General features: G+C 38.3%; 1 protein-coding gene across 1 annotated transcript in view; it reads right to left on the reverse strand.

The window, feature by feature from the left end:
- LOC128652223 (serine-rich adhesin for platelets-like) overlaps positions 1–25689 on the reverse strand; it is a 50282-nt gene extending 24593 nt beyond the window's left edge. The window contains exons 1-3 of the mRNA XM_053705158.1: positions 25668–25689; positions 9908–18253; positions 9454–9708 (exon numbers count right to left, since the gene is read on the reverse strand). Coding sequence (XP_053561133.1) covers positions 9454–9708; positions 9908–18253; positions 25668–25689 — 8623 coding nt within the window. The remainder of the gene's footprint in view (positions 1–9453; positions 9709–9907; positions 18254–25667) is intronic.
- Positions 25690–26628: the final 939 nt, after the last annotated feature.

Here is a 26628-nt window from a genome sequence, read left to right on the forward strand (position 1 = left end):
TCATTAAATAATTTTGCCACCCAGTTGAATGGCTTCTGACTTTTGCATCAATAATAAGTGGCTGCAAGAATATTGGGGTGTTTCCTTTATATATCTAGACATCATCTGATTCCCAGACCCCAAAAAATAAAAACTATAGTCATTACTACCACAAATAAACCCTAACTAGGAAAGTGCTATCACATCATAAAATCATAACTTGAACCCACCCATCATAGTAAATCCTACCTGGGAAGCTCCTCCCACTGTAAACCCTAACTAGGACCCTCCCATAATAATATACCCTGAGTCAAGGCATCCCATCACAAAGTAATGTAAACATTCATACCACAGTAAACCCTGTGATTAGTGTCCACAGATATTTGCTTCTTGTCATTGGCTCACCAAATGTATTCAGCTAGCTCTCAGTATTGAATGGCTGCTCATGAGCTGACTTTAACTATATGTTAACCCCTTTACAAGGGTTAAACACAGTTATATTCAAGCAGCAGTACATTAATAAAATAAAATATTTTTTGTTGCTTTGACCAGGATTTTGATTGTAGTCACAATTGTTAGCAGCAGTGGTAACACTATTTACATGACCTGTTGCAAATAATTATAATAGGATTTCAAAGACGTCAATATATATATAATTTTTTCAGTTTCCTTAAAGGAAATTATATTAGAATTTTGTTTATCCAAAAAGAGCACTTTAATACATTTTGTATTTTTTTTTTAATAAATGTTCCTGTGTTTTTGTATTTATGCTTCCAAGATGTGTCACTGTCCATCAATAGTGGGAAAGATTAGGAGTGGCACGCTAAATGTTTTTATTGTCTGCAGACGGGTTTGCATGCATATTACAAACTGAAAGTAAAAAGTTAGCTCAAGAGCGAAAGATCAGGTGCGCTAACTGCAGAACTTTAGATATTGCACCAGCGCTAACTTCTTTTCCCCATAGAATAAAAAAATAATAATTAACACTTATCTCTCACTTGATAACCCGAAATCTTATTAGAGATAAATCCAATTGTAGTGATGAATATTTTACATTACAATCGGCAAGATTTCAAGTTTCGCGTTATGGTGCTATACTGCTGAAAAATTGGCCATTGTGCGTGGAATTGCAGATAAGGCATATTACAAGTTCCTGCGGTATAGCTATACCGCAAGCATTTTAGCCTTAATGCAACCCTCCATTCTGCAATAAAAAAAATTACGTTTGAGTGCGGCATTTTCCATAGCGCCGTATTACAGGTTGTGCAGTCCAGCTAAAATGCTTGCGTTACAGCCTATACCAGCACGAGTCATTCCGCGATCGGAGACCAGTAGTTATGGATTTTGCAAAAAAAAAAAATGTTTCACAAAACTCATAACTAAAATGTTAGAAAGTACATTAACACCTATAAACTACCTATTAACCCCTAAACCGTCACCCTCCCGCATCACTTCACAAATACTATAGTAAACCTATTAACCCCTAATCTCCACCCACCCATATCGATGACACTAAAATAAACCTATTAACCCCCAAACCGCCAAAAAAAACACATCGCCAACACTAAATAAATCTAGTAACCCCTAAACCGTCAGCCCCCACATCGCCAACACTATAATAAAGTATTAACCCCTAAACCTTCAGCCTCCCACATCGCAACTAATAAACTAAACCTATTAACCCCTAAACCGCCATCCCCCCACATCGTAACTAATAAACTAAACCTATTAACCCCTAAACCGCCAGCCCCCACATCGTAACTAACAAACTAAACCTATTAACCCTTTAAACTGCCAGTTCCCCACATCGCAAAACACTAAATTAAACTAATTAACCCCTAAACCTAACACCCCCTTAACCTTAAATTAAAAGTTACAATATAACTATCTTAAAATAAATAAAAACTTACCTGTGAAATAAAAAAATAATAAGATTAAACTATAAATTAACCTAACATAAATATTCTAATAAAATAAAAAACTACCAATTTAAAAACCTAAATTACAAATTTAAATAAACCTAATACTACGAAATAATTAAAAAAATCTAACATAACAAAACAAAATGAAACATTACAAAAAATAAAAAACGAAATTATCCAAAATAATAAAAATTTAAGTTAAACAGTTAAAATTACAAAGTCCCCCCTACAACTAACCCCCCCACCCAACCAACCCCCCAAAATAAAAAACCTAAGTCTAAATAAATTCTAAGCTGTTCAAATCAGCCAATAGGATTTCAGTAGCTCTCATCCTATTGGCTGATTTGAAAATGCTAGCCAATAGGAATACAAGGTACCGCATATTTAAACGGGTACCTTACATTCAAGCTTCAGTGTACGGCGGTAACCATATGAAAAGGATCCTTCACGCTGGATGTCCGTGCCACCGGCAACAATGCTCTGCGTCTCCACAACTCTGCGTCTCCACAGCTCTGCGCCTCCACAGCTCCGCGACACCGGGATGAAGATAGAAGATGCCACCTGGATGAAGACTTTTCGCCGCCTGGATGAAGATGGATGTCCGGACTTCAGGAACCGTGAATAGATTTTCTGGGGTTAGTGTTAGGTTTTTTGTTTTGCTTTTTGGGTGTTTTTTTTTTTAGATTAGGGATGGGCAGTAAAAGAGCTGAATGCCCTATTAAGGACACTAAAACAGCTGAATGCCCTTTTAAGGGCAATGCCCATACAAATGCCCCTTTAGGGGCAATCGGTAGTTTAGACATTTTTTTTTAAGTTTTTTTTATTTTGGGGGGTTGGTTGGGTGGGGGTTTTTTACTTTTACCGGGGACTTTGTAATTTTTTAATGTAAAAGAGCTATTTAACTTAGGGCAAAGTTTATTGTTAAGTTAGGGGGTGTTTTTATTTGGGGGCAGCTTTTTTGTTTTTATAGGGCTATTAGATTAGGTGTAATTTTTATTTTTTTTGGATAATTTTGTTATTTATTTTTTGTAATCTTAGTGTTTTTTCATTTTTCCTAATTTTAGCGGGGTTTTTTTTGTAATGTTAGATTTTTAAAAATTATTTCATAGTATTAAGTTAATTAAATTTGTAATTTAGGTTTTTTAATTTGTAGTTTTTTTTATTTTATTAGAATAGTTATGTTAGGTTAATTTATAGTTTAATCTTAGTTTTTTTATTTTTATTTCACAGGTAAATTTTTATTTATTTTAAGATAGTTATATTGTAACTTTTAATTTAAAGCTAGGGGGGTGTTAGGTTTAGGGGTTAATAGTTTAATTTAGTGTTTTGTGATGTGGGGGGCCGGCGGTTTAGGGTATAATAGGTTTATCTTATTAGTTGCGATCAGGGATAGGCACAGACAAAGGCTGTGGCGGACATTTTCCACCAAGGTACATTTGAAATTAAAAACATTATTTTATAGCGCTTGGTGTTATTATACTGATGCAGATAGCACTGATCCTATAACCAGCCCCTCCTCTGGCTATACCCATGTGCCAGTGTCCCTACTGTGTCTTTATATAGTGCTGGGTGTTATTATACTGATGCAGATACCACTGATTCTATAACCAGCCCTCCTCTGGCTATACCCATGTGCCAGTGTCACTACTGTGTCATTATATAGTGCTTGGTGTTATTATACTGATGCAGATACCACTGATCCTATAACCAGCCCTCCTCTGGCTATACCCATGAGCCAGTGTCACTACTGTGTCATTATATAGCGCTGGGTGTTTTTATACTGATGCAGATACCACTGATCCTATAACCAGCCCTCCTCTGGCTATACCCATGAGCCAGTGTCACTACTGTGTCTTTATATAGTGCTTAGTGTTATTATACTGATGCAAATACCGCTGATCCTATAACCAGCCCTCCTCTGGCTATACCCATGAGCCAGTGTCACTACTGTGTCTTTATATAGTGCTTAGTGTTATTATACTGATGCAGATACCACTGATCCTATAACGAGCCCTCCTCTGGCTATACCCATGAGCCAGTGTCACTACCGTGTGATATAGTGCTGGGTGTTATTATACTGATGCAGATACCACTGATCATATAACCAGCCCTCCTCTGACTATACCCATGAGCCAGTGTTACTACTGTGTCATATAGTGCTGGGTTTTATTATTCTGATGCAGATACCACTGATCCTATAACCAGCTCTTGTCTGGCTATACCCATGAGCCAGTGTTACTACTGTGTCATATAGTGCTTGGTGTTATTATACTGATGCAGATACCACTGATCCTATAACCAGCCCTCCTCTGGCTATACCCATGAGCCAGTGTCACTACTGTGTCTTTGTATAGTGCTGGGTGTTATTATACTGATGCAGATACCACTGATCCTATAACCAGCCCTCCTCTGGCTATATCCATGAGCCAGTGTCACTACTGTGTATTTGTATAGTGCTGGGTGTTATTATACTGATGCAGATACCACTGATCCTATTACCAGCTCTTGTCTGGCTATACGCATGTGCCAGTGTCACTACTGCGTCTTTGTATAGTGCTGGGTGTTATTATACTGATGCAGATACCACTGATCCTATAATCAGCTCTTGTCTGGCTATACGCATGTGCCAGTCTCACTACTGTGTCTTTGTATAGCGCTGGGTGTTATTATACTGATGCAGATACCACTGATCCTATAACCAGCCATCCTCTGGCTATACCCATGTGCCTGTGTCACTACTGCGTCTTTGTATAGCGCTGGGTGTTATTATACTGATGCAGATACCACTGATCCTATAACCAGCCCTTGTCTTGCTATACGCATGTGCCAGTGTCATTACTATGTTTTTATATAGAGCTGGGTGTTATTATACAGATGCAGATACACATCCAGTATTTTTCTCAGGCTTTATTTATTCCATAACTTATCATCCACTATCGCTAGCAGTCTCTTGACAAGCCACTAACTTTATTCACACTACATATTTTTTTTTTAAATTCCTATTATTTAGTCAGAAAGAAGAGATATACTAAGGTTGTGACGGACACTGCAAGGGCTAGTCACGGACACCTTGCCTATCCCTGGTTGCGATGTGGGGGGCTGGCAGTTTAGGGGTTAATACTTTATTATAGAGTTGGCGATGTAGAGGGCCAGCGGTTTAGGGGATAATAGGTTTATTATAGTAGTAGCAATGTGGGTGGGCGGCGGATTAGGGGATAATAGGTTTATTTATTAGTTGCGATGTGGGGGGCCGGTGGTTTATGGGTTAATATGTTTATTTAGTGTCGGCGATGTCGGGAAGCGGCGGATTAGGGGTTAATAACTTTATTTATCGTCGGAGAGCAGCGGATAAGGGGTTAATCACTTTATTTAGCGTCTGCGATGTTGGGAAGCGGGGGATTAGGGGTATATAGACCAGGGTTTATGTTAGGGTGTTAGGTTTAAATGTAATTTTCTTTTCCCCATAGACATCAATGGGGTTGCGTTTCGGCGATTTGCCATTCCGCGATCGCAGGTGTTATTTTTTTCTAACACTCTCTCCCCATTGATGTCTATGGGGGAAAGCGTGCATGAGCACATAAACTCAGCCCTTGGCTTTTGTGCGGTATGGAGCTTAACGTACCATAACGCACAGCACAAGGAGGTTTTTCAGTAACTTGTAATGGCAGCGCTATGGAAAGTGCGATACCGCTCATTTTATTGCGTTATTTAAACACCCGGTATAGTGCAAAACTCGTATACGATCGGGTTGATTGACACCCCCCTGCTGGCGGCCGATTGGCCGCGAGTCAGCAGGGGGCAGCGTTGCTCCAGCAGCTCTTGTGAGCTGCTGGTGCAATGTTAAATGCGGAGAGCGTATTGCTCTCTGCATTTAGCGAGGTTTTGCGGACCTGATCGGCAGTGTCGGATCAGGTCCGCAACACCTTTGATAAATTGGGGCCTAAGAGTGCACGTTTGCCCTGGAGGCCTGCCATCCTCCCAGGTCCGGTGCTAGACTATTTTGCGCCCTAGGCAAGACCAGCTACTTGCGCCCCCCCCCCCAAAAAAAAATGTCTGAAGTAAATCATTTTTATGTTGAATTAATCATTTTATAGTGGAATCTAGACCCCCTCAAACACACACTCACATACAGACAAATTCACTCAAACACAGACAGATTCACTCAAATACAGACACAGATTTATAGATACACACAGACTCTCTCACACACACAGATACACACAGACCACCTCAAACAAACACTCACATACAGACAGATTCACTCAAACACACACTCATATACAGACAGATTCACTCAAACACACACAAAAGTAAAAGACAACTTGATATAGATTCACAATAATAGACAGTAACTGCATTTATAGATGTGCAAAGTTTTTTACTAGCTCTAACAATAAGCAAAGTACTTAACCTTTTAAAGCCGTTATGCCGTTCCATTCCGTCATAATTAGACTGGGCTTTAAAGCCGTTATGACGGAATGGAACGTCATAACTAACGGCTGTCCTGAAGCCTTCTGTGCTTCAGGGATTTAATCGCGGTCTGGAGGGCGTTCCTAGGATTGTAGGGACGCCCCCCAGATGCGATCCAATAATTGAAATCTCGCGATCGTATGCACGATCGCGTAGTTTCAATTTGTCTACATCGGAACAGTTGTTCCGATGTAGGCACTTTAACCCTGTCACGAAAGGGTTAAACATGAAGCATTCCCCACACACATACATGGCCTGGAAAATATTGCTCCAAATTTAATCTACAAGTGGATCCTCCCTATAGGCCACATATGCTGTGTGACACACATCCTATGGTCCGTGTGCATCTGTAAACACAGTACACAGCAGGCACTCATGTATGCACACAATTTGGGATTATAGATTACATACATACATACATACCTCCCCTAAACCCACACAATACACAACAGGCACTCATGTATACACACAAAATATGAGATTATATAGAATATTATTATATTTATACAACTAAGTTATAATGTGACATAAATTTACTAGGACTGGTCCTAGTTTGACTTAGTTTGGGGAAAATGCTCTAACACTAACTGTTATATTTTCTATATCAGGCTTTTAAATCTTGATGCCTGATTGCCTGTGACACACATACCGTGTGCATGCCTGACTCATGATGGCTAATTGGCTACATATATTAAAGGATCCATGATCCATTTATCCTAAAACAACATGTATAGACTGAGGCTGAGCAAAAAGAAAATTAAATTACATCACTGGTGAAAGTGATGTTTTTGCTCACCAGACACACCAATTTGCCACCGGCAGTCCGTCACCAGCCTAGACTCACTGCTGCTGCTTCAGCCTTCTTGCCTGCCTCCCTGCCTCAGCTTGCTGCTTCCTGGCCTCAGCTTGCTGCTTCCCGCTCTCAGCTCGCTGCTTCCCGCTCTCAGCTCTTCTTCCTGCGCCTGCAGTTGCTGCTGGGACTCTGGGAGGATGTGATGACGAGTGTCAGGGCAGGGAGCGTTGCGCTGAGCGGGAGATCACTGCGTCATCGCGTGAGGCCGGATCAATCTATCATTAGCAGCCATCAGCCAGCCAGCACGCTGCACTTGTCAGTCTCAACATACAGCGACCGTAAGACTTAAGTTGATGCTCAGTCTCACGGCCGCTGTATGCAAGTACTGTCCCCTGCTCAGGCAAATGTTGTACTGGAGTCTGTACAACCCAGGTTGTGGCCGGCTGCGCCCTAGGTGGCAGTGCGCCCTAGGCGGGTGCCTAGTTTGCCTAGTGGGAGCGCCGGCCCTGCATCCTCCCATACATAGTTACCAGAAAATAGATAATGGCAACAGCACAAATTGTTTAAAAAACTTCTTCTTTATTTAGAACAACATCATAGCATGTTTTTATCCTGATGTTGTTCTAAATAAAGAAGAAGTTTTTTAAACAGATTGTGCTGTTGCCATTATCTATTTTCTGGTAACTATATATATATATATATACACACATGATAGCCCTTTCCATTTATAATACCTTGTCATATACCATATCCGTTTTAACCCTTATAAAATATATTTTTTAATATTTATATGATTTTTTTACCATAAAGTGTATTTATGAGTGTAATAGTTTATTTTAATATGTTTTGAATGTGTTTTGTAAACATTTTTTATAACCCTTACAATTTACGTATTTGAAGTCACGCTAATTCTTCAAGCGCAGTTTCTGTTTGCACTTCAGAGCAACCTTTTCCTTTCAAGATGCCAATATTGCTGATAGCTTCCCACGCTAAAATTAGCACGATACTTTTAATCTAGCTCAGTTTTGTGGGAAATTTGTGTATGTGTATGCATGTGTGTGCGTGTATGTACAGTATGTGAGTGTATGTATGTGTGTATGTATGTGTGTATATGTGCGTATGTATGTGTGTGTATGTATGTGAGTGTGTATGTATGTATGTATCTATGTGTGTATGCATGTGTATGTGTATGGTTTTGTATGTATGTGTATGTATGTGTGTGTGAGTGCATTTGTGTGTATGTGTATATATGTGTGTGTATATGTATTTATGCTTATGTATGTATGTAAGTGTATTTTTTTGTATGTGTGAATATGTTTGTATGTGTATGTGTGTATGACTGTGTATGTATTTGTATGTATTTATGTATGTACATGTATGTGTATGTGTGTGTATTTCTGTGTATGTGTTTGCATGTATATGTATGTGTGTGTGAGTGTTTTTGTATGTATGTGTGCGTGTGTGTATGCATGTGTGTGTATGTATGTATATGTGTGTGTGTATATCAGGGATGGACTGTGACCAAAAATAGGCCTGGACATTTTAAGGCAGAGAATCCTACTCCCCTCCACTTCTTGTTATTTAACCATAACTCAAATCTGACAAGTATAAGGTAATAGTTTGATTTACAAAAGCTTTAAAGGTTTCTGTCACTGTATTTGTAAATTGGTTATCCTTAAATAGTAAAAAAGTAAAATGTTCACATATAAATAAAGTATAAGCTCTAATTGCTCATTAGCCTGTGTTGTCATACTCATTCAGAATAGCAGCCTCCTGAGCACTTGTCATCATGCATAAGCTGCACTATCAGATAGAAAAAACACACAAAGACATTCACAGGAAGTTAGCACTCACATGCGCAGACCAGATCAGCAAATCAGACATCTACAATCACACAAAAACAGACACCCACAGGCATCAAAATACATCATCAAGAGGAGTTGCCTCTCCTTGACTTGCTCACAGAAACAGCAAGGTGGTAGGAGGCAGGGTTAGGCTAGCCCTGCATCATGTACAAATAATAATGCTGGTGACTTGAAGGGACTAAGGCAACAAGGCCCGGCTCATAACTGGCCCCAGCCCACCAGGCAAATGCCCCGTATGCCCTAGGTCTAGTACAGACCTGGTCTGTATATATATATATATATATATATATAGTGTATATGTATATATATATATATGTGTGTGTGTGTGTGTGTGTGCGTATGTGTATGTAAATATTTTGAAGAAGCTCACTTATCCTGAAGAATTGAACAAGTACATTTTTTTTTATTAATGTAAAGCTCTTACCTGTCCATACACTGTAAGTAAAGTTTCTTTTCTCTAGACATTCAACCAACTGAACGGATACCTCATATTTGTAAGAAGGAAAAAGACCTTCAAATATCACTGTTGAATTGGAGGTAATTGTTTCTTCTACGACATTGCTGTCTAGTTGTAATGTCAGCTTGTATTGCAAATTATCTGGGCCTCCTTGATTCTTAAGTGTTAGTTCAATCATATCACTGGTTACGCTCTTTAGCTCTATAGAAACGGTTGTTTGCTCTGTAAACATAAATAAACATATTACTACAACAAGGACCCAAAAAAAATTGTAAACTGGTAAAATTTAAATTATTACTTTGAATATGTAACATTTCAAAACAGGCTACAACAAATATCTTACATTTTGAATGTTTTCTTTCAGAGCACGCCACCATTTTTCACCAACATTTCCATACTACAGCATCAATTACTAACTCACCGCATGATTTATGTGTTGTAATTGTTGATACTGGCTTTGTTGTTGAAAGAGTTGTCATCAATGAGGTTGTTAACGTTGTTGAAGTTGTTGGATGCTTTGTCACCAATGAAGTTGTTGATATTATTAAAGTTGTTGAACGTGTTGTCATCTCTGAAGTTGTTAAAGTTGTTGAGGGCGCTATTATCTCTGAAGTCGTTGATATTGTTGAAGTTGTTAAGGGTATTGTCATTGCTGAGGTTGTTGAAGGTGTTGGCATTGCTGAGGTTGCTGATATAATGGAAGTTTTTGTTGGTGTTGTCTCACCTAGTGTTGTTAATATTGCAGAAGTTGATTTAATTGTTGAGATTGTTGATATAGTTGATATTGTTGAGGGTGTTGTCATTGCTGATATTATTGACAATCTTGATGTTGTTGTCTCTGAGGTTGAACTTTCATTTGTAGGTGTTAAAGTGATATTTGACTGCCCTTTAGTCATTTCTGGTGTAGTATCTGTGGCTGTGTCTACTGCTGGGCCCTTTGTGGTATTTGTTTCAGGTGCAAGTTTGGTAGAATTATCTAACATAATACTAGTGGTGCCAAGAGTATAATCTAGATTTGTTGTTTTAGTAGTTGTGGTAATAGGAGTTGTGGAAATGGTACTAGTGTTGATGGACCCTGGAGTTATGGTGTTTTTACTGGTAGATGGGTCAGAATTTGATATATTATTTGTAAAAGTTTGAGTGACTTCTGTAAAAATGGTACTGTTTGAGCTTTGATCCTTTTTGCTTGTACTTGAAATTGTTAAGGGAATAGTGGCATTTGGATTACTTTGTGAAACAACTTCATCTGTAATAGAAGTAGGAGATACGTTCGCAATTGTGCTGGATGTAGACAATTCAATGTTGCTGGACCCAACTTTTGTCGAGCTTGTGGTTGATGTAATACTACTTGCAAAAGTGGCTTGTTCATTGCTATCTGGTTTGGTATGAGGAACTGAAACAATTGTACCTCCTTCTGTGGGGAGAGTCATAATGTTTGATGTTTTTAATTCTTGAGTAGGATTGATCTGTTGAGATGTGGATGAAGTGTAGATAGTTGTCTCTGTTTGTTCTGTTTCATATGTAACTGTGGCAAGCGGTAGACTTGTGCTAATAAAATTAGCACTAGTATCCTGTGTGTACGTTCCTGCAGTTGTTCCACTGGTTGTACTCTTTGTAATTATAGATGATTCCTCAATGTTAGCAGTTACATCAATTGAAGTTTCAGATTTAAAAGTAGTCAGTTTCAGATTGGCAGTTACAGAAGGACTGGGAAACTCTGTAGAAGAAGTAGGACTAGCTACGGGTCCAGTGGCTGCAGGTAAACTTTTGATAAAGTTGGTATTCAAAGTACTAGTTGGAACTTGAGTTGTAAACTGAGAGATTTCAGAAAGTGCACTAAAAGAATGCGTACTAAAGGCACTATCTTCTGTGACAAGTGAAGATGTTTCTCTTACACTCGTTCTATCAGAGTTCATATCTGATACCTCTGTATTAACTTCAGTAGAGATTGTCCATAATGTTGATGTTTCAGAGGTAACATTATTATTATTATTAACCCTGGTGGTACTGTCTGCTTCATTAACTGCTGCTGATGATGAGGGTATTGAAATGGGTGAATATGAGCTAGCTATGATTTGCTTAGTTTTTGCTGAGGTGTGTGTAGTTGTAAACTGAGTACTTTCTGATTCAGAAAAATGATCAAGGGTTCCAGTAGCTCCTGTGAAAGGTGACATTGTTTCAAATGAAGTCTGAGCCAGTGAAGAGGTCACTGGTTTTTCACTTGTTGCAAAGAATCCTACTTGTGAAGATACAGGAGTGGAGCTATATTCTTTTTCTTTTGTCAGTGTACTTGATATCCCGGCTATAGCTTCAATAGTGTTTGTGCTCAATGAGTATGTTTCAGATGCAAATGTACTGGCCAAAGTGTTGATAGTTTTTTGTCCTGTTGTTTGTTTTGCTGTTTCTGAAGATGCTGTAACAATTGATGATGAACCAGTGACACCAGGTGTAATACTTTGGTAAGAGTTTGAAGCTGTATAACTAAATGGAATATTAGTTTCAGACTGAGTAACTTTAGATGTCACACTTGACAAAGTAACACTAGAATCACTCTCTTCTGTGGCTAATGTGTTTGTATTTTGTGAAGTCAAAACAGAAGGAGAGCTTGTTATATTAATTTCTGAGCCAAATGTGTTTTCACTTGTGCCAGCAAAGCTTGAATGGGCAGACATGGCTATAGGAGAATTATCTTCCTTATTACTGCTTGTCCCTGAATTGTGAGTTTCAGAAATTATCTTGGTAGTGGCCAGTGTCTTTACTGTTTGATTATCTGTTCTTGTTATTGATGGTTCTGATGACACTGTAATTGGGGATGAGCCATTTATTGTATCATGAGTGACAAGCAGTTGTTCAGTGGTTGTTGGTATACTTTGAGGAGCAATAGTAGATGTGTTACTTAAAGAAGTTTGGGCTGTAAACTGAGAAATATCTGACAATGAACTTGAAAAAGGCAAACTAAGACCATTGTTTGATGTTGACTGAGATGAAGAAGGAGATACAGTGGAGGGATCAATATGTGATGAAGTCATAACATTGTCAGTTGTACCCAAAGAATTTTCAGATGTCCCCTTGAACAATGAATATGTAGATGGTGGTACAGTTGATGTGCTTTCTATTTTTGAAGTAAGTGTTTCAGTTTGATATATATGTGATGACTCTGTTACTGCACTCTCAATGCTTGTCCACAGTTTTTGTGTTTCAGGGACAGACGTGGCACTTTCCAATGTGTCTAGTGTATTACCATCTGTCACTATTAAGGAATGGGTGGAGGACTTTGATATTAGTGGATTTGAGCTGCCTATAATATTGTTAGTGGTTGTGATCTGTTCCTTGGTTGTTGATGTAGTTTTGGTTGTTAATGTAATCACTTCTGATGCTGTTGAAAACTCAGAACTAGTGCCACCATCTCTTGTAAAAGGTGTAGATATGGCAGTGGATGTTTCAACATGTGAAGAGGTCATAATATTAGAAATTGTGCTCAAAGGTTCTTTGGTTGTGTCAGTGAAAAATGAGTTAGATGAACTTTCTTCTATTGTGTGAATGATCTCATAAGGATTTGTGTTTGTTGGATTTGTTTTTGTTGATTCTGTTACATCTTTTTTAATGCTTGTCTCTAATGCGGATGTTTCTGAAGCAAACTTGGTGCTGGCTAGGTACCCAGTAGTGGTTACATCTTTTATAACATCAGCAGTTTTGCTAAGTGAACTTTCAGATGCTAGGCTTATTGCCTTTGAAGTAAATGTTTCTGGGTTTGTAGTCATTGTCTGTGCTATCTCATTTGTAATACTTGTCACCACTGTATTTTGTGAAGCAAACCATGTACTAACTAAAGTTTCAATGGTTTTATCACCTGTATTTGCAAGTTCTGGTCTTGGGGATACTGTTACAAATGTTGATGAGTCACCTATTATCTCACTAGTACTGAGTATTTGTTCTGTATTTGCCGGTAACTTCTGATGAGAGGTGGGCACTGTCCCACTAAATGGAAAAGGAGATGATAACAAAATCCCTTCAGAAATTGCAGCAGAGGAATAAGCACTAGGACCATCATCTATTGTGGTGGGAATGGATGTATCAAAGGATGACAAAAGGGATGAAGAGGTCACAACATTAGCACTAGTGCTTAATGGCTTTTCACTTGAACCAATATTAGTTGACTGTGGAGATATATATTCAGATGTGCTCTTTTCATTTGTATTAACTTGTTCAGTTGGATTCACATTAGATGACACATCTATATCAATCTTAATGCTTGTTCCAAATGTTTGTGTTTCAGGATCAAATGTGGTACTAGACAATGTTCCTATCATGTTACCATCTGCTTCTGTCGATACATCTGTTGAAGACATTGATCTGAGAGGGGTTGAGTTATCGATCACATTGTCAATGGTTGAGAATTGTTCCATGGTTGTTGGTGTATACTGGGTCATACTTTCAGATACTGCACTTGAAAAATAAGAACTGTCACTACCATCTCTTGTAACAGGTGAAAATGCATCAGCAGATTTTTCATTGTGTAAAGAGGTCATAGTATCAGAAACTGTGCTTAAAGGTTCTTTGGTTGTGGCAGTAAGAAATGATTTAGTCGTTCCAAATATAGGATGTGAACTTTCTTTTATTGTCATGACAGTTTCTAAAGGATTTGATTCTGTTACATCTTTCATAATGCTTGTTCCTAATGTTGGTAATTCTGTCTCAATTTTGGAGCTAGCCAAAGACCACATAGTGTCTGTCATAGTATCAGAAGTTTTGCTGGAAGAAAAATCAGATTTTCCAGTGGGAAATGAGTTTGCATTAAGTGATATTGGTGCTGGGCTCACTGCTTTTGAAGTAAAAGTTTCTTCGTTCCTATCTGTTGTCTGTGTTATCTCTTTCATAATGCTTGTAATACTTTGTGAATCAAACCAAGTACTGGCTAAGGTTCCAATGGTATTATCATCTGTGCTTGTTATTTCAGGTCTATGCGAAGTCACAAATGTTGAAAACTCTCCTATTCTCTCAGTAGAGCTGAGTATTTGTTCATTAGTTGCTGTTACGCTCTTATAAGAGGGAGTAGCTGTGCCAGTAAATGTTAACCGAGTCCCATGAGGTACTGCATTAGAGGAATAAGTGAGAGAACCACTGTCTTTTGTGGCAGTAACAGAAGTATCAAAGGATGACAAAAGAAATGAAGAGGTCATATATTTAGCGCTAGGGCTTAATGTTTTTTCACTCAAACCAGCTGACTGGGGAGATACAGATGGATTAATATTAGATGATTCTGTCATGTCAGTCTTAAAGATTGTCCCCAATGATTGTGCTTCAGGTACCAACGTGTTACTGACCAATGTTTCCATAGTGCTATGATCTGTTCCTATTAATACCTGTGCTGGTGATAATGATATCAATGGGGTTGAACTATCTATCACATTTCTAGTGGTTTGTATTTGTTCCATGTCTGTGGATGTAGATCTAGATGTGAATGGAATGCTTTCAGATGCTGCACTTGAAAAGTAAGAAGCAGTGACACTGTCTTTTGTGACAGATGAGTATGTGCTAGTGGATGTTTCAACAAATGTAGAGGACATAACATCAGCATTTGTGCTCAAAGGGTCTTTGGAAGCATCAGTAAACAATGAATCAGTTCCTACTAGGTTAGACGATGAAATGTCTGTTATGGTTGTTCTAAGTGGATTTATGTTTGTTGGCTCTGTTACATCTTTTATAATACTTGTTCCTAAAGAGGGTATTTCAGAAACAAACCTTGTACCTGGTGAATACTCCATGGTATTCATATCTGTTCTTGTTGAGGATACTGTCATTAATGATAGTTCTTCTGTGGTTTCTGGCATACTTTGGAGAAAAACTGTAGCTTTAGGGTTGTATGAAAGCTGGGTTGTAAGATGAGTAGTTTCAGGCACTGTATTAGAAAATGCAATGCTAGGATTATTATCTTTTGTAACAGGGGAATGTTCAAATGAAACGAATGAAGAGGTCACTGCATTATAATTTGGGTTTGATGCTTTTTCACTAGTGGCAGTAAAATATGCCTGAGTAGATGTTGATGCAAATGGGGAGGTATCTTCTTTTTCACTGGGCATTCCAGAAGGATTTATCGTTGATATTGCTGCCAAAATGCTTGTCCCCATTGTGGATGCTTCTGAAACATACTTGCTACTAGTGAAAGTATCTGCAGTGCTGTCATTACTTAGTGTCAATAGTGATTCTGAGGATACTTTCATTAGTGAGGATGTCCCATCAGTAATGTCACTAGTTATGTGCATTGTTCCAGTAATTGCAGAGCTTTGGGGAACATTGGTAGTTGTCTGTTCATATGAAATCTGTGTAGATATTTTAGCCCCAACCAATGCACTAGAAACAAAATCACTTGCATCTTTGACTTTTGTAATAGCAGATGATAAGTCCCTTGAAGACAAATCCATTGAAGAAGTCACAAAATCATTATTTGTAATTGCTGTTGTCTTGCTTGCACCTGTATCAAATGACTGGTAAGTTGAAGATTTCAGTGTGGAACTTTCTTGTTTTCCAGTCATTAAGTTTGGTGACTCAGTTGTATCTACCATACTGCCTATCCCTTCTGGCAATGTCTCACTAACCAACTGTGTTCCCATTGACAAAGATGTTGATGATACTGACATAGATGGGACTGAGCTACCTGTAGCATCACTAGTTATAAAGTATTGTTCAGTAAATAATTTTATGTTTTGTGATGGAAACTGAGTGAATTCAGAAACAATGGTACCAGTTTGCTCTGTGAAAGGAGAGGCAATTCCAATGGTTGTCTCTGCAAATGAAGAACTCACAGTATCAACGCCTGTGCTTAATCTATTTTCATCTGTGTCTGTAAATAATGAATTTGTTGATTCCAAAACAGGAGTTGAGTTCTCTGCTTGTGCACTGACTGATTCAGAAGGATTTGTTTTCTGTAACTTAGTGATATCATTTTTCATATTTGTTTCTTGTGTGATAGCTTCAGAAGTGAACATTTTGCTTGCCAAAACCTCAACAGTGTTATCATTTGTTATTGTCTTTGTTTGCTCTGTTATAAGTGGTAATGAATTATAAGTCATGCCATTTGTGGTAGACAATTGATCAGTAGATACTGATGTACTTAAGGTTGTAAATGTTGTACTTTCCGTCATTGGGATGGACAATTGTTCACTTGTACCATATTTTTCAGTGTTTGCTTGTTGTGAATAGGTGGTGGGAATCTGACTAGTAATGGTGCCGGATAAATGCTCACCATTGGTCCCTGTTAGAGGTGAGGATGTATCCAAGGATATTGCTGTAAGTAAATTGGATATAGGGTTGCTATTTGTTTTTTGTTGACTTTTAATGTCAGTAACAAGAGAGGTAGTAGAAATAGAGGGCACAGAAGAGATTGTTTCTTTTTGATTGGTTGTATCTGTTTTTTCTGTACCCTCAGGTGTTGTATCTGTTTCTTCTGTATCATAAGTAAAAGTTATGACTGTGCTTCCAAGCACAATAGTTTCTTTTGATCTGCTTAATGGTTCACTTGTTGTACTGCTAACATCTGATGACCACTCTTTTGTTATAGGTGTTTCTGTATTAGTCTCTTCAAATACCCTTGTGGACAAAGTATCTCTAACAAACTCACTTGTTGATTGAGATATATTGTTCTCAAAAACTGTTGTAGAAATCATGTTTGTGTATAGGTTACCATTTGTATTTAATGAATCTATTGATGATAGAAATGGGGACGTTTTTAAAGTACTCTCTTTATTTGTGTTACTATTTAGAGTTGTGCTAGACAGTGGCTTGGTACTCAAAAAACTATCATTTAACGATGTCATTGATACCTTGTTTGTAGTATATGTATAACCACTGTTGGGGGTCAATATTGTTGAATAGAGAAAATTAGTATTTTGTTCTGGACTATTTCTAAATGAAGAAGTTGAGTAAACTTTGCTTTCTGCAGATATATTAGGTTCAGTAACTTCAGATACTAATGTAGTCCATTCGTCATAAGTCCTTGTCCCATCTGTAGTGCCAGCACTCTCTGCATACGTAGCACCTGTCCTTGACTCTTCCATTAGATATGATGTACTGGCACTAAGCTGGGTAGTAAACAATGAATCCAGTGTGCTAACACTTTGTGTAGCTTGAGAAAATTCAGTATCAGGTATCACCCCTGAGCTTCCAGCACTATGTGTATTAGTAAATGAAGATGATTCTGAAAAAGTGTATGCCTTAGACACATCTTCAGTATCAGTAGTTACTGATGTTGAAAATCTATCTAATGAACTTGACACAAGACCTATATTTTCTTCCATTGTTACTGCAGTCCTGTAACTATCATGGGAGCTATCTGTATTGTAGTTACTCTCTTTGTCGATAGCAGTTTCCATAATAAGTTCTGTATTTAGCTTAGATGTTGCTGTGCTAGCTTCATCTCTTTCTGTTTGGGAGTTAGTAGAAGCTTCATATGATGCTACAGGTGTTGTAGAAATACTACTAATGTCATAGTCAGTAGTGCTCACTTGAGAGCTTGTCCCTGAGATGATATTCTCACTCGAGAGAATAGATATTGATGTTTCAACATTTTCTGTGTCATTCATAGACTCATTTAGAGTAGCAGTTTGTTCTGTGACAGAAGAACTGGCACTTAGATCTTCCATACTTGGGGAGGGTGACTGTCCATTATAGGTTCCTAGTTTATTATCCAGCATGATGGTGTCTGAACTGATATCAGATGCTGTCAAAGTTTCTAGACCAGATGTATCTGTTGTATCTTCTTGAGTGCCATCTAGATAGTAGAGAAAATAAACGTTAAAAAGGCACTATATATCATAATCTATAGTGTGATTTCCCAACCTAAATTGTCTTATAAAACACCTAATGCTGCTTTAAAGGAATAGTATAGTCAAAATTAAACTTTCATGATTCAGATAGAGCATGCAATTTTAAGCAACTTTCTAATTTACTCCTATTATCAATTTTTCTTCATTCTTTTGGTATCTTTATTTGAAAAAGCAAAAATGTAAGCTTCGGAGCCGGACCCTTTTTTGGTTCAGAACATGGGTAGCACTTGCTGATTTGTGGCTACATTTAGACACCAATCAGCAAGCACTACCCGGGTTCTGAACAAAAAATGCTCGTAAGCTTAGATCCCTGCTTTTTCAAATAAAGATATAAAGAGAATGAGTAAATTAGAAAGTTGTTACGCTGTAGCATATCATGTCCGACAGACATCACTGAATGCTGACAGCATACGCTGTCTGCATTTAACATTGCACAAGCAGTTCACCAGAACTGCTTGTGCAATGCCGTCCCCTGCAGATTTGCAGGGGGTGTCAATCAGCCCGATCGTATAGGATCGGGCGGATTAATGTCCACAGCCTTAGAAGCAGCGGACTAGTTATGGAGCAGCCGCCTTAAGACCGCTGCTTCAAAACTGCTGCTTTCGGCAATCCTGAAGGCTTGCATGGAAACAGGGGCATCAAGCTCAATTTAGCGCTTGATAATTTGGCCCCTCTATCTGAATCATGAAAGTTTAATTTTGACTAGACTATTCCTTTAAGATTCTCATAACACTCCTGATTTATTGTTTGTAAGTATATAATACTCCACAGTCTATGCTTTTTGCAAAAATGATTCTAGAAAACTAGGATTAAGTCTACACTACTGGTATTTATCATTTTAGGCAAGCTAATTAATCCAGCAATTAAACTGTTGGATTTTCTTTTCGCGCTTGCCAAAGTAAAGCAAAGGACCATCATTTAGTCAACCAATAAAATCAATGGGAGGTGAAAAACAATAATTTGAGTGCAGCCAAATGGATATGAAAATCAAAATGTATATTTTATAATACACATAGGCCTAGATAACAAGAGGCAGGCTAATTCTAGCGCAGGATCCAATAAGCAGCATCGCTGGATCGTGATAACAGTTGCATGTAACTTGATATTATAAGTCCAGAGATGAAAAGTTAAAACTTATGGGTTGCACGGGAGCAAAATCCCAAAGAGCAGTAGAAGAATTAGTGCAACCTGAGACCGGAAGTAAAGTGTAAGGGTTAAAAAAAGTTTCACAAAAGACATGTAATCTTTTAAAATAAACTATTACACTCATATAAAGATTTTTAATAAAAAATGTAAGTTTTATATTGAAAAAAAAATGTTTAAAAAGAAAAGGGTTAAAAAGGGTTATATTATATGACAAAATGTTTCACTATAAATTACCAGAGCTTGGATTTGGGTACCGCGAGTGCTGAAATGGGACTTTCAGTGACACAGGCCGGTAACGCCAGACAAGTCTGGGTGCAAAGTCCATAGGGAAAGTCACAAAACAAAAAAATTAACACAACATTGTGGTGGTTGATCAATCTGTAGTGTCTACGAAAGATAATAATTTATATTTTGAAATCACCATTTGTATTCTGAAGCCATCCTGATAAGTGTTAAATAATATGAATGCCTGTTGTATATGGCCACAATGCATATAATATGCATGCTTGCTTAATATTTTTTTTTAATGTTTAAAGTTTTTTAATAATTTATTTAGAAAACACAGTTTTCTGATTTTGCTAGATTTCCAAGTGAAATCAAGTAAAAGCAGAAATTATTTGAGCCCTTTCCACTCAAATACCTTGAAACATGAAAAATCATTTTTAATCAATTATAATATTTTTTAATATGTTTTACTTTGTTTTTACCATATTCTTTTTTACATTCCAATGTCATTCTCTTAGTAGAAAATGTTCTTTGTATTTCTAAATAGATAGTTGGTGAGGCACTTGACACATTTCTTTCTTTCGTGATTCAGATAAGTATGCGATTTTAAGGACTTTTCCAATTTACTCCTATTATCAATTTTTCTTCATTGTCTTGGGATCTTTATTTGAAAAAGCAGGAATGTAAGCTTAGGAGTAGGCCCATTTTTTGGGTAGAGCTTACTGATCGGCAGCTACATTTAGCCATCAATCACCAAGTGCTACCCAGGTTCTGAACCAAAAATGGTCTGCTTACTAAACTTACATTCCTGCTTTTCAAATAAAGATACCAAGAAAACAATAAAAAATGTATAATAGGGTTAAATATCCCTTTAAGGGTTCTGAGAAAAATTTGCAAATTAAAAGATGATGAACATGGTTCTCCTACCTTACTTAAAAGGCACATTAGATTACGCTGTTACCCAACACACTCAATGCGGCAGCTCAGCCTGCTTCCAAAAGGCTGAGCTGCAGAGACGGTTCATTCTTCAGCCGGTTCTCTGTAAACAGGCTATGAGCCTTCCAGCCAGGATCAGTGTCTAGTTTGAGTAATTAAGCAGGCTCCATCGGCTCAAACACTGACACAGCCATATAACAGTTCACCCCACACATGTTTTACCTGTAGAGTCAGACTAGGTTGGGGTGGAGCACCAGCATTTAGGGATCGTTGGATTGTGCATGCTCACTGCGCAGGTAGAGCCAAACATCGCCGGTCAAGTTCTCCTGGTGCTGTCAATCACCAGGAGAACATACATGACTGGCACTCATCGGCTCCCCGCAAACTAAGATTCTGCATTAGAGATGCCTCTAAGTTTTTTTTAGCCGTGCTGCAGCTACAAACCACCACCAGGTGGCACAGGAGAGTGGCTACTGATAGAAGAGTATGCTACAAGATTGCACAATAGAGAGATAGCCAAACTCTATGCTGCCTCTCTGTATTGCGCAAAAAATGGGGGGAAATTTAAAAAAAAAAATTATTAACATTTTATTTTTCATTTAAAAATGCCCAAATGGCAGGTGTGGCACTGCCTCACCTGCATCCTATGACTGCACATTCCTGATATATATATATATATATATATATATATATATATATATAGCAAATCGAAGAAAAAAGTTTCCAGATCCAGGATCTGAGGAAGGGGAGTATGCCCCGAAACGTCACTACAATAAAACTTTTTTCTACATTTAAGACCAGAGAGTGCTGTCTTCTATTTGCTGTATCACCCACATTCTAGCACCCTGGCATTTGTGATATCGTTTGTGAGAGTGCACCTGTCTCTGTATCCTATATATATATATACAGTATATATATATATATATATATATATATATATATATATATATATATATATATATATAGTGGGGCAAAAAAGTATTTAGTCAGCCACCAATTGTGCAAGTTCTCCCACTTAAGAAGATGAGAGAGGCCTGTAATTTTCATCATAGGTATACCTCAACTATGAGAGACAAAATGTGGAAACAAATCCAGACAATCACATTGTCTGATTTGGAAAGAATTTATTTGCATATTATGGTGAAAAATAAGTATTTGGTCACCTACAAACAAGCAAGATTTCTGGCTCTCACCTCTTTAAGAGGCTCCTTTGTCCTCCACTCATTACCTGTATTAATGGCACCTGTTTGAACTTGTTATCAGTATAAAAGACACCTGTCCACAACCTCAAACAGTCACACTACAAACTCCACTATGGTAAAGACCAAAGAGCTGTCGAAGGACACCAGAAACAAAATTGTAGACCTGCACCAGGCTGGGAAGACTGAATCTGCAATAGGCAAGCAGCTTGGTGTGAAGAAATCAACTGTGGGAGCAATAATTAGAAAATGGAAGACATACAAGACCACTGATAATCTCCCTTGATCTGGGGCTCCACGAAAGATCTCACCCCGTGGTGTCAAAATGATCACAAGAACAGTGAGCAAACATCCCAGAACCACATGGCGGGTCCTAGTGAATGACCTGCAGAGAGCTGGGACCAACGTAACAAAGGCTACCATCAGTAACACACAACGCCGCCAGGGGACTCAGATCCTGCAGTGCCAGACGTGCCCCCCTGCTTAAGCCAGTACATGTCCGGGCCAGTCTGAAGTATGCTAGAGAGCATTTGGATGATCCAGAAGCAGATTGGGAGAATGTCATATGTCAGATGAAACCAAAGTAGAACTGTTTGGTAGAAACACAACTCGTCATGTTTGGAGGAGAGAGAATGCTGAGTTGCAACCAAAGAACACCATACCTACTGTGAAGCATGGGGGTGGCAACATCATGCTTTGGGGATGTTTCTCTGCAAAGGGAACAGGACGACTCATCCGTGTACATGAAAGAATGAATGGGGCCATGTATCGTGAGATTTTGAGTAAAGATGAAACGTGACTGGGTCTTTCAGCATGACAATGATCCCAATCACACCGCCCGGGCAACGAAGGAGTGGCTTCGTAAGAAGCATTTCAAGGTCCTGTAGTGGCCTAGCCAGTCTCCAGATCTCAACCCCATAGAAAACCTTTGGAGGGAGTTGAAAGTCCATGTTGCCCAGCGACAGCCCAAAAACATCACTGCTCTAGAGGAGATCTGCATGCAGGAATGGGCCAACATACCAGCAACAGTGTGTGACAACCTTGTGAAGACTTACAGAAAACGTTTGACCTCTGTCATTGCCAACAAAGGATATATAACAAAGTATTGAGATGAACTTTTGATATTGACCAAATACTTATTTTCCACCATAATATGCAAATAAATTCTTTCCTAATCAGACAATGTGATTGTCTGAATTTGTTTCCACATTTTGTCTCTCATAGTTGAGGTATACCTATGATGAAAATTACAGGCCTCTCTCATCTTCTTAAGTGGGAGAACTTGCACAATTGGTAGCTGACTAAATACTTTTTTGCCCCACTGTATTGTTTCATTTGTAATTAAGTGTTTATAGGTGTAGATAATAGTTGTTAAAAGGTTTTGTGTATAGGGACTATAAGTACATATATATATATCACATTCATTAGTTATCAAAAAAGATGTGTAGATAGACAGAGAAATAGATAGACAGAAAAACAGACAGAAATACAGATAGATAGATAGATAGATAGATAGATAGATAGATAGATAGATAGATAGATAGATAGATAGATAGATAGATGGATAGATGGATAGATGGATAGATGGATAGATGGATAGATAGATGGATAGATGGATAGATAGATAGATGATAGATAGATAATATATTGCTTATGTCTATTTTATAATACATACATACTGCTTTTATGCATTTGCAACATTATATGTTAAATCTGGCATGAGCAAACAGTTTTTGTGCTGGGTATAATGGCTCCTAGGGGGTCTATTTATCAATGGTTCTAAAACAAGAAGAGGAAATAAGTGTAAAAATCAGCATCCCTTTGACCCAACTGAATAAGGGCTCCTTTCCATTGAGCCGTAATTAGGTTTGCTTGAGGTCACAAACCGATAAATATGCTGTCGAAAGTAATTTCCTGTATCGGCGTCCGACTGCCAAAAATATTTTCGTGTCCCACAGAAAGTATTAGTGCCATTAAGCGCTGATTTACACCACGTTTCTGAAGAAAGCGCAAGCCGTTAATACACTCAGAGGCTGTTGATACATGAAAAAATGTAAAAGAGGATAAAGGAGCTTTTTGAGTCCTAGTTCCTATTGAGTGAAGATATTAAATATAAATTTTATAGTGTAAGGTCAGATTACCCAAGCAACTAACTTGTTATGGTACAATTTTTGAGAAATCCAACATCAAATGGAAGCATTAACACAACATTAACTTACACCTACACTTAAAGAGCGACTGCACGCACTGCACAAAATATTTCAATGGAAACCCGGTAATTAGATGGAGCCATATTTTTAGCTGTCAGCAACTTGAGTAGTTTACAGCTCCATTTTTCACAGCTCAGTGGAAATGAGACCATAGTGTCCAATGCCAACATTTATGAAAAGAAAAGCCAGAAATTTTTGCATCAATTTAGACGCGAAGACCAGCGGGCATTAATAAATTTGAAGTGATTTTGGGCATCACATACCATCTGTACATTAAGGGAGGGAAAATGCTTTCTGTTGTGGTACATTTGTCTTTCTCAAATAAATGTGAGTGCAATCTATTACACCTAATACATTGAAAATACCAGCAATACAAAATAAATGAAATTTCACTGATTGCCTTTCAGCTGTTGTTTAAGGAAGGCAAACATGACTCTTAAAAATTGTGTACATTACATCTAATACAGTCCTTAGATGTCTGGAAAATGTAGGTTGTCTTACACCAATCAAAGCACTTTAAACAGATTGTAACGATCTGGTGGCCATGAAATGTAGAAGGACCAATAATATTAACATGCCTGGGATTGCCTGTGTTCTAAATGTAACTGGCTACAAATAGTCCTTGGGTATTTGTTCCCACAAGTAATGAATGAAGCCGTGGACTCTCCTCCCCTTTAGATGGAAAACATAAATTATACTTACCTGATAATTTTATTTCCATCATGGGGGGGAGAGTCCACGGCTCCTGCCCATTGCTCCGTTGGGTGGACCTAAATTTATTTTATTCTTCTGGCACCATTTATACCCTGATATTTCTCCTACTGTTCCTTTTTCCCTAGACAGAATGACTAGGGGGATGAGGGGAATGAGGGAGGTATTTAAGCCTTTGGCTGGGGTGTCTTTGCCTTCTCCTGGTGGCCAGGTTCTTATTTCCCACAAGTAATGAATGAAGCCGTGGACTCTCCTCCCCATGATGGAAATAAAATTATCAAGTTAGCATAATTTATGTTTTTCTTGAAAGTTTTTAGTTCATGTTTGATTTTAGTGTTTAAGCTTTTTTTAGTGCCATCTCAGTACTCTTTTATCTATCTTTTTTTTAGTAGTCTAGTGGGGAGGCCTCTTGGGAGAGTGGTTTACACGACCCTAGAGCACACCTCATTTTTATTTTCATTGCGGTATAGGGTTTAACAGGATAGGTACTTGGAATGGGTATGTGGCAGTATAGGGGTTAATAGAGCAGACGTTTACCTGCGGTGGGTATCTGGTGTTTTAAATATTTATTACTGTAGTGTTAGTTTGTGATCTTGGGGTACTTCAGTTTAGGGGTATTAAGATTAGTGGTTGGGCATGGCAGTTATATTCCAAGAGATCGTTTACTACACATCGCCACTATAGGCGGTAATTCTGGGTCCAATCCAAATGCCAGCATTGCCGACCAATGGCGTGTATAGTAAATGCCTCCCAGCGATTCCGCCTGTTAGCGTGGAATATTTTGACAGGCTCGCTCGATATAGCAGTGTATCCCTTGGAATATTTCACCGCCTCGCAGCACTTTCGATCATAGAGGCCTTAGTATTTTAATGTGGTTATAAAACCTTACTAAGATTTCAGATTTTGACCTACACAAAAAAGGAAGTGGTTACCTTTACCCTTGGCCAACTCCATTAGGCGCTTTCACTTAGAACCTACAACAGCTATATTGAGCTACTTACCCCTAATTTAGAGGTTAAATAAATTGGTAATTTCATATAAATTGTGGGACAAATGGCCTTTTATCATCTTTACTTTTCATTGGTGAATCCTGATTGGAACAGCCAATAGAATGTGAGCTCAATCCTATTGGCTGATTGGATCAGCCAATAGGATTGAAGTTCAATCCTATTGGCTGATTGCATCAGCCAATAGGATTTTTTCTACCTTAATTCCGATTGGCTGATAGAATTCTATCAGCCATTCGGAATCTAAGGGACGCCATCTTGGATGACGTCACTTAAAGGTACCTTCATTCAAAAGAAGCCGTCGATTGAAGAGGATGCTCCGTGCCGGATGTCTTGAAGATGGAGCCGCTCCGCGTCGGAAGGATGAAGATAGAAGATGCCGTCTGGATGAAGACTTCTGCCCGTCTGGAGGACCACTTCTGCCCGTCTGGAGGACCACTTCTGCCGGCTTCCTTGAGGACATCTTGCCGCTTGGATGAGGACTTATCCCGGTAAGTGAATCTTCGGGGATTAGTGTTAGGATTTTTTAAGGGTTTATTGGGTGGGTTTTATTTTTAGGTTAGGGCTTTGGTCAGCAATAGAGCTAAATGCCCTTTTAAGGGCAATGCCCATCCAAATGCCCTTTTCAGGGCAATGGGGAGCTTAAGTTTTTTAGTTAGGGTTTTATTTGGGGGGTTGGTTGTGTGGGTGGTGGGTTTTACTGTTGGGGGGGTTGTTTGTATTTCTTTTTCAGGTTAAAGAGCTGATTTCTTTGGGGCAATTCCCTGCAAAAGGCCCTTTTAAGGGCTATTGGTAGTTTAGTTTAGGCTAGGATTTTTTTTATTTTGGGGGGCTTTTATATTTTGATAGGGCTCTTAGATTAGGTGTAATTAGTTTAAATATCTTG

Source organism: Bombina bombina, chromosome 3 (genome assembly GCF_027579735.1).
Source record: "Bombina bombina isolate aBomBom1 chromosome 3, aBomBom1.pri, whole genome shotgun sequence".
NCBI lineage: Eukaryota > Metazoa > Chordata > Amphibia > Anura > Bombinatoridae > Bombina > Bombina bombina.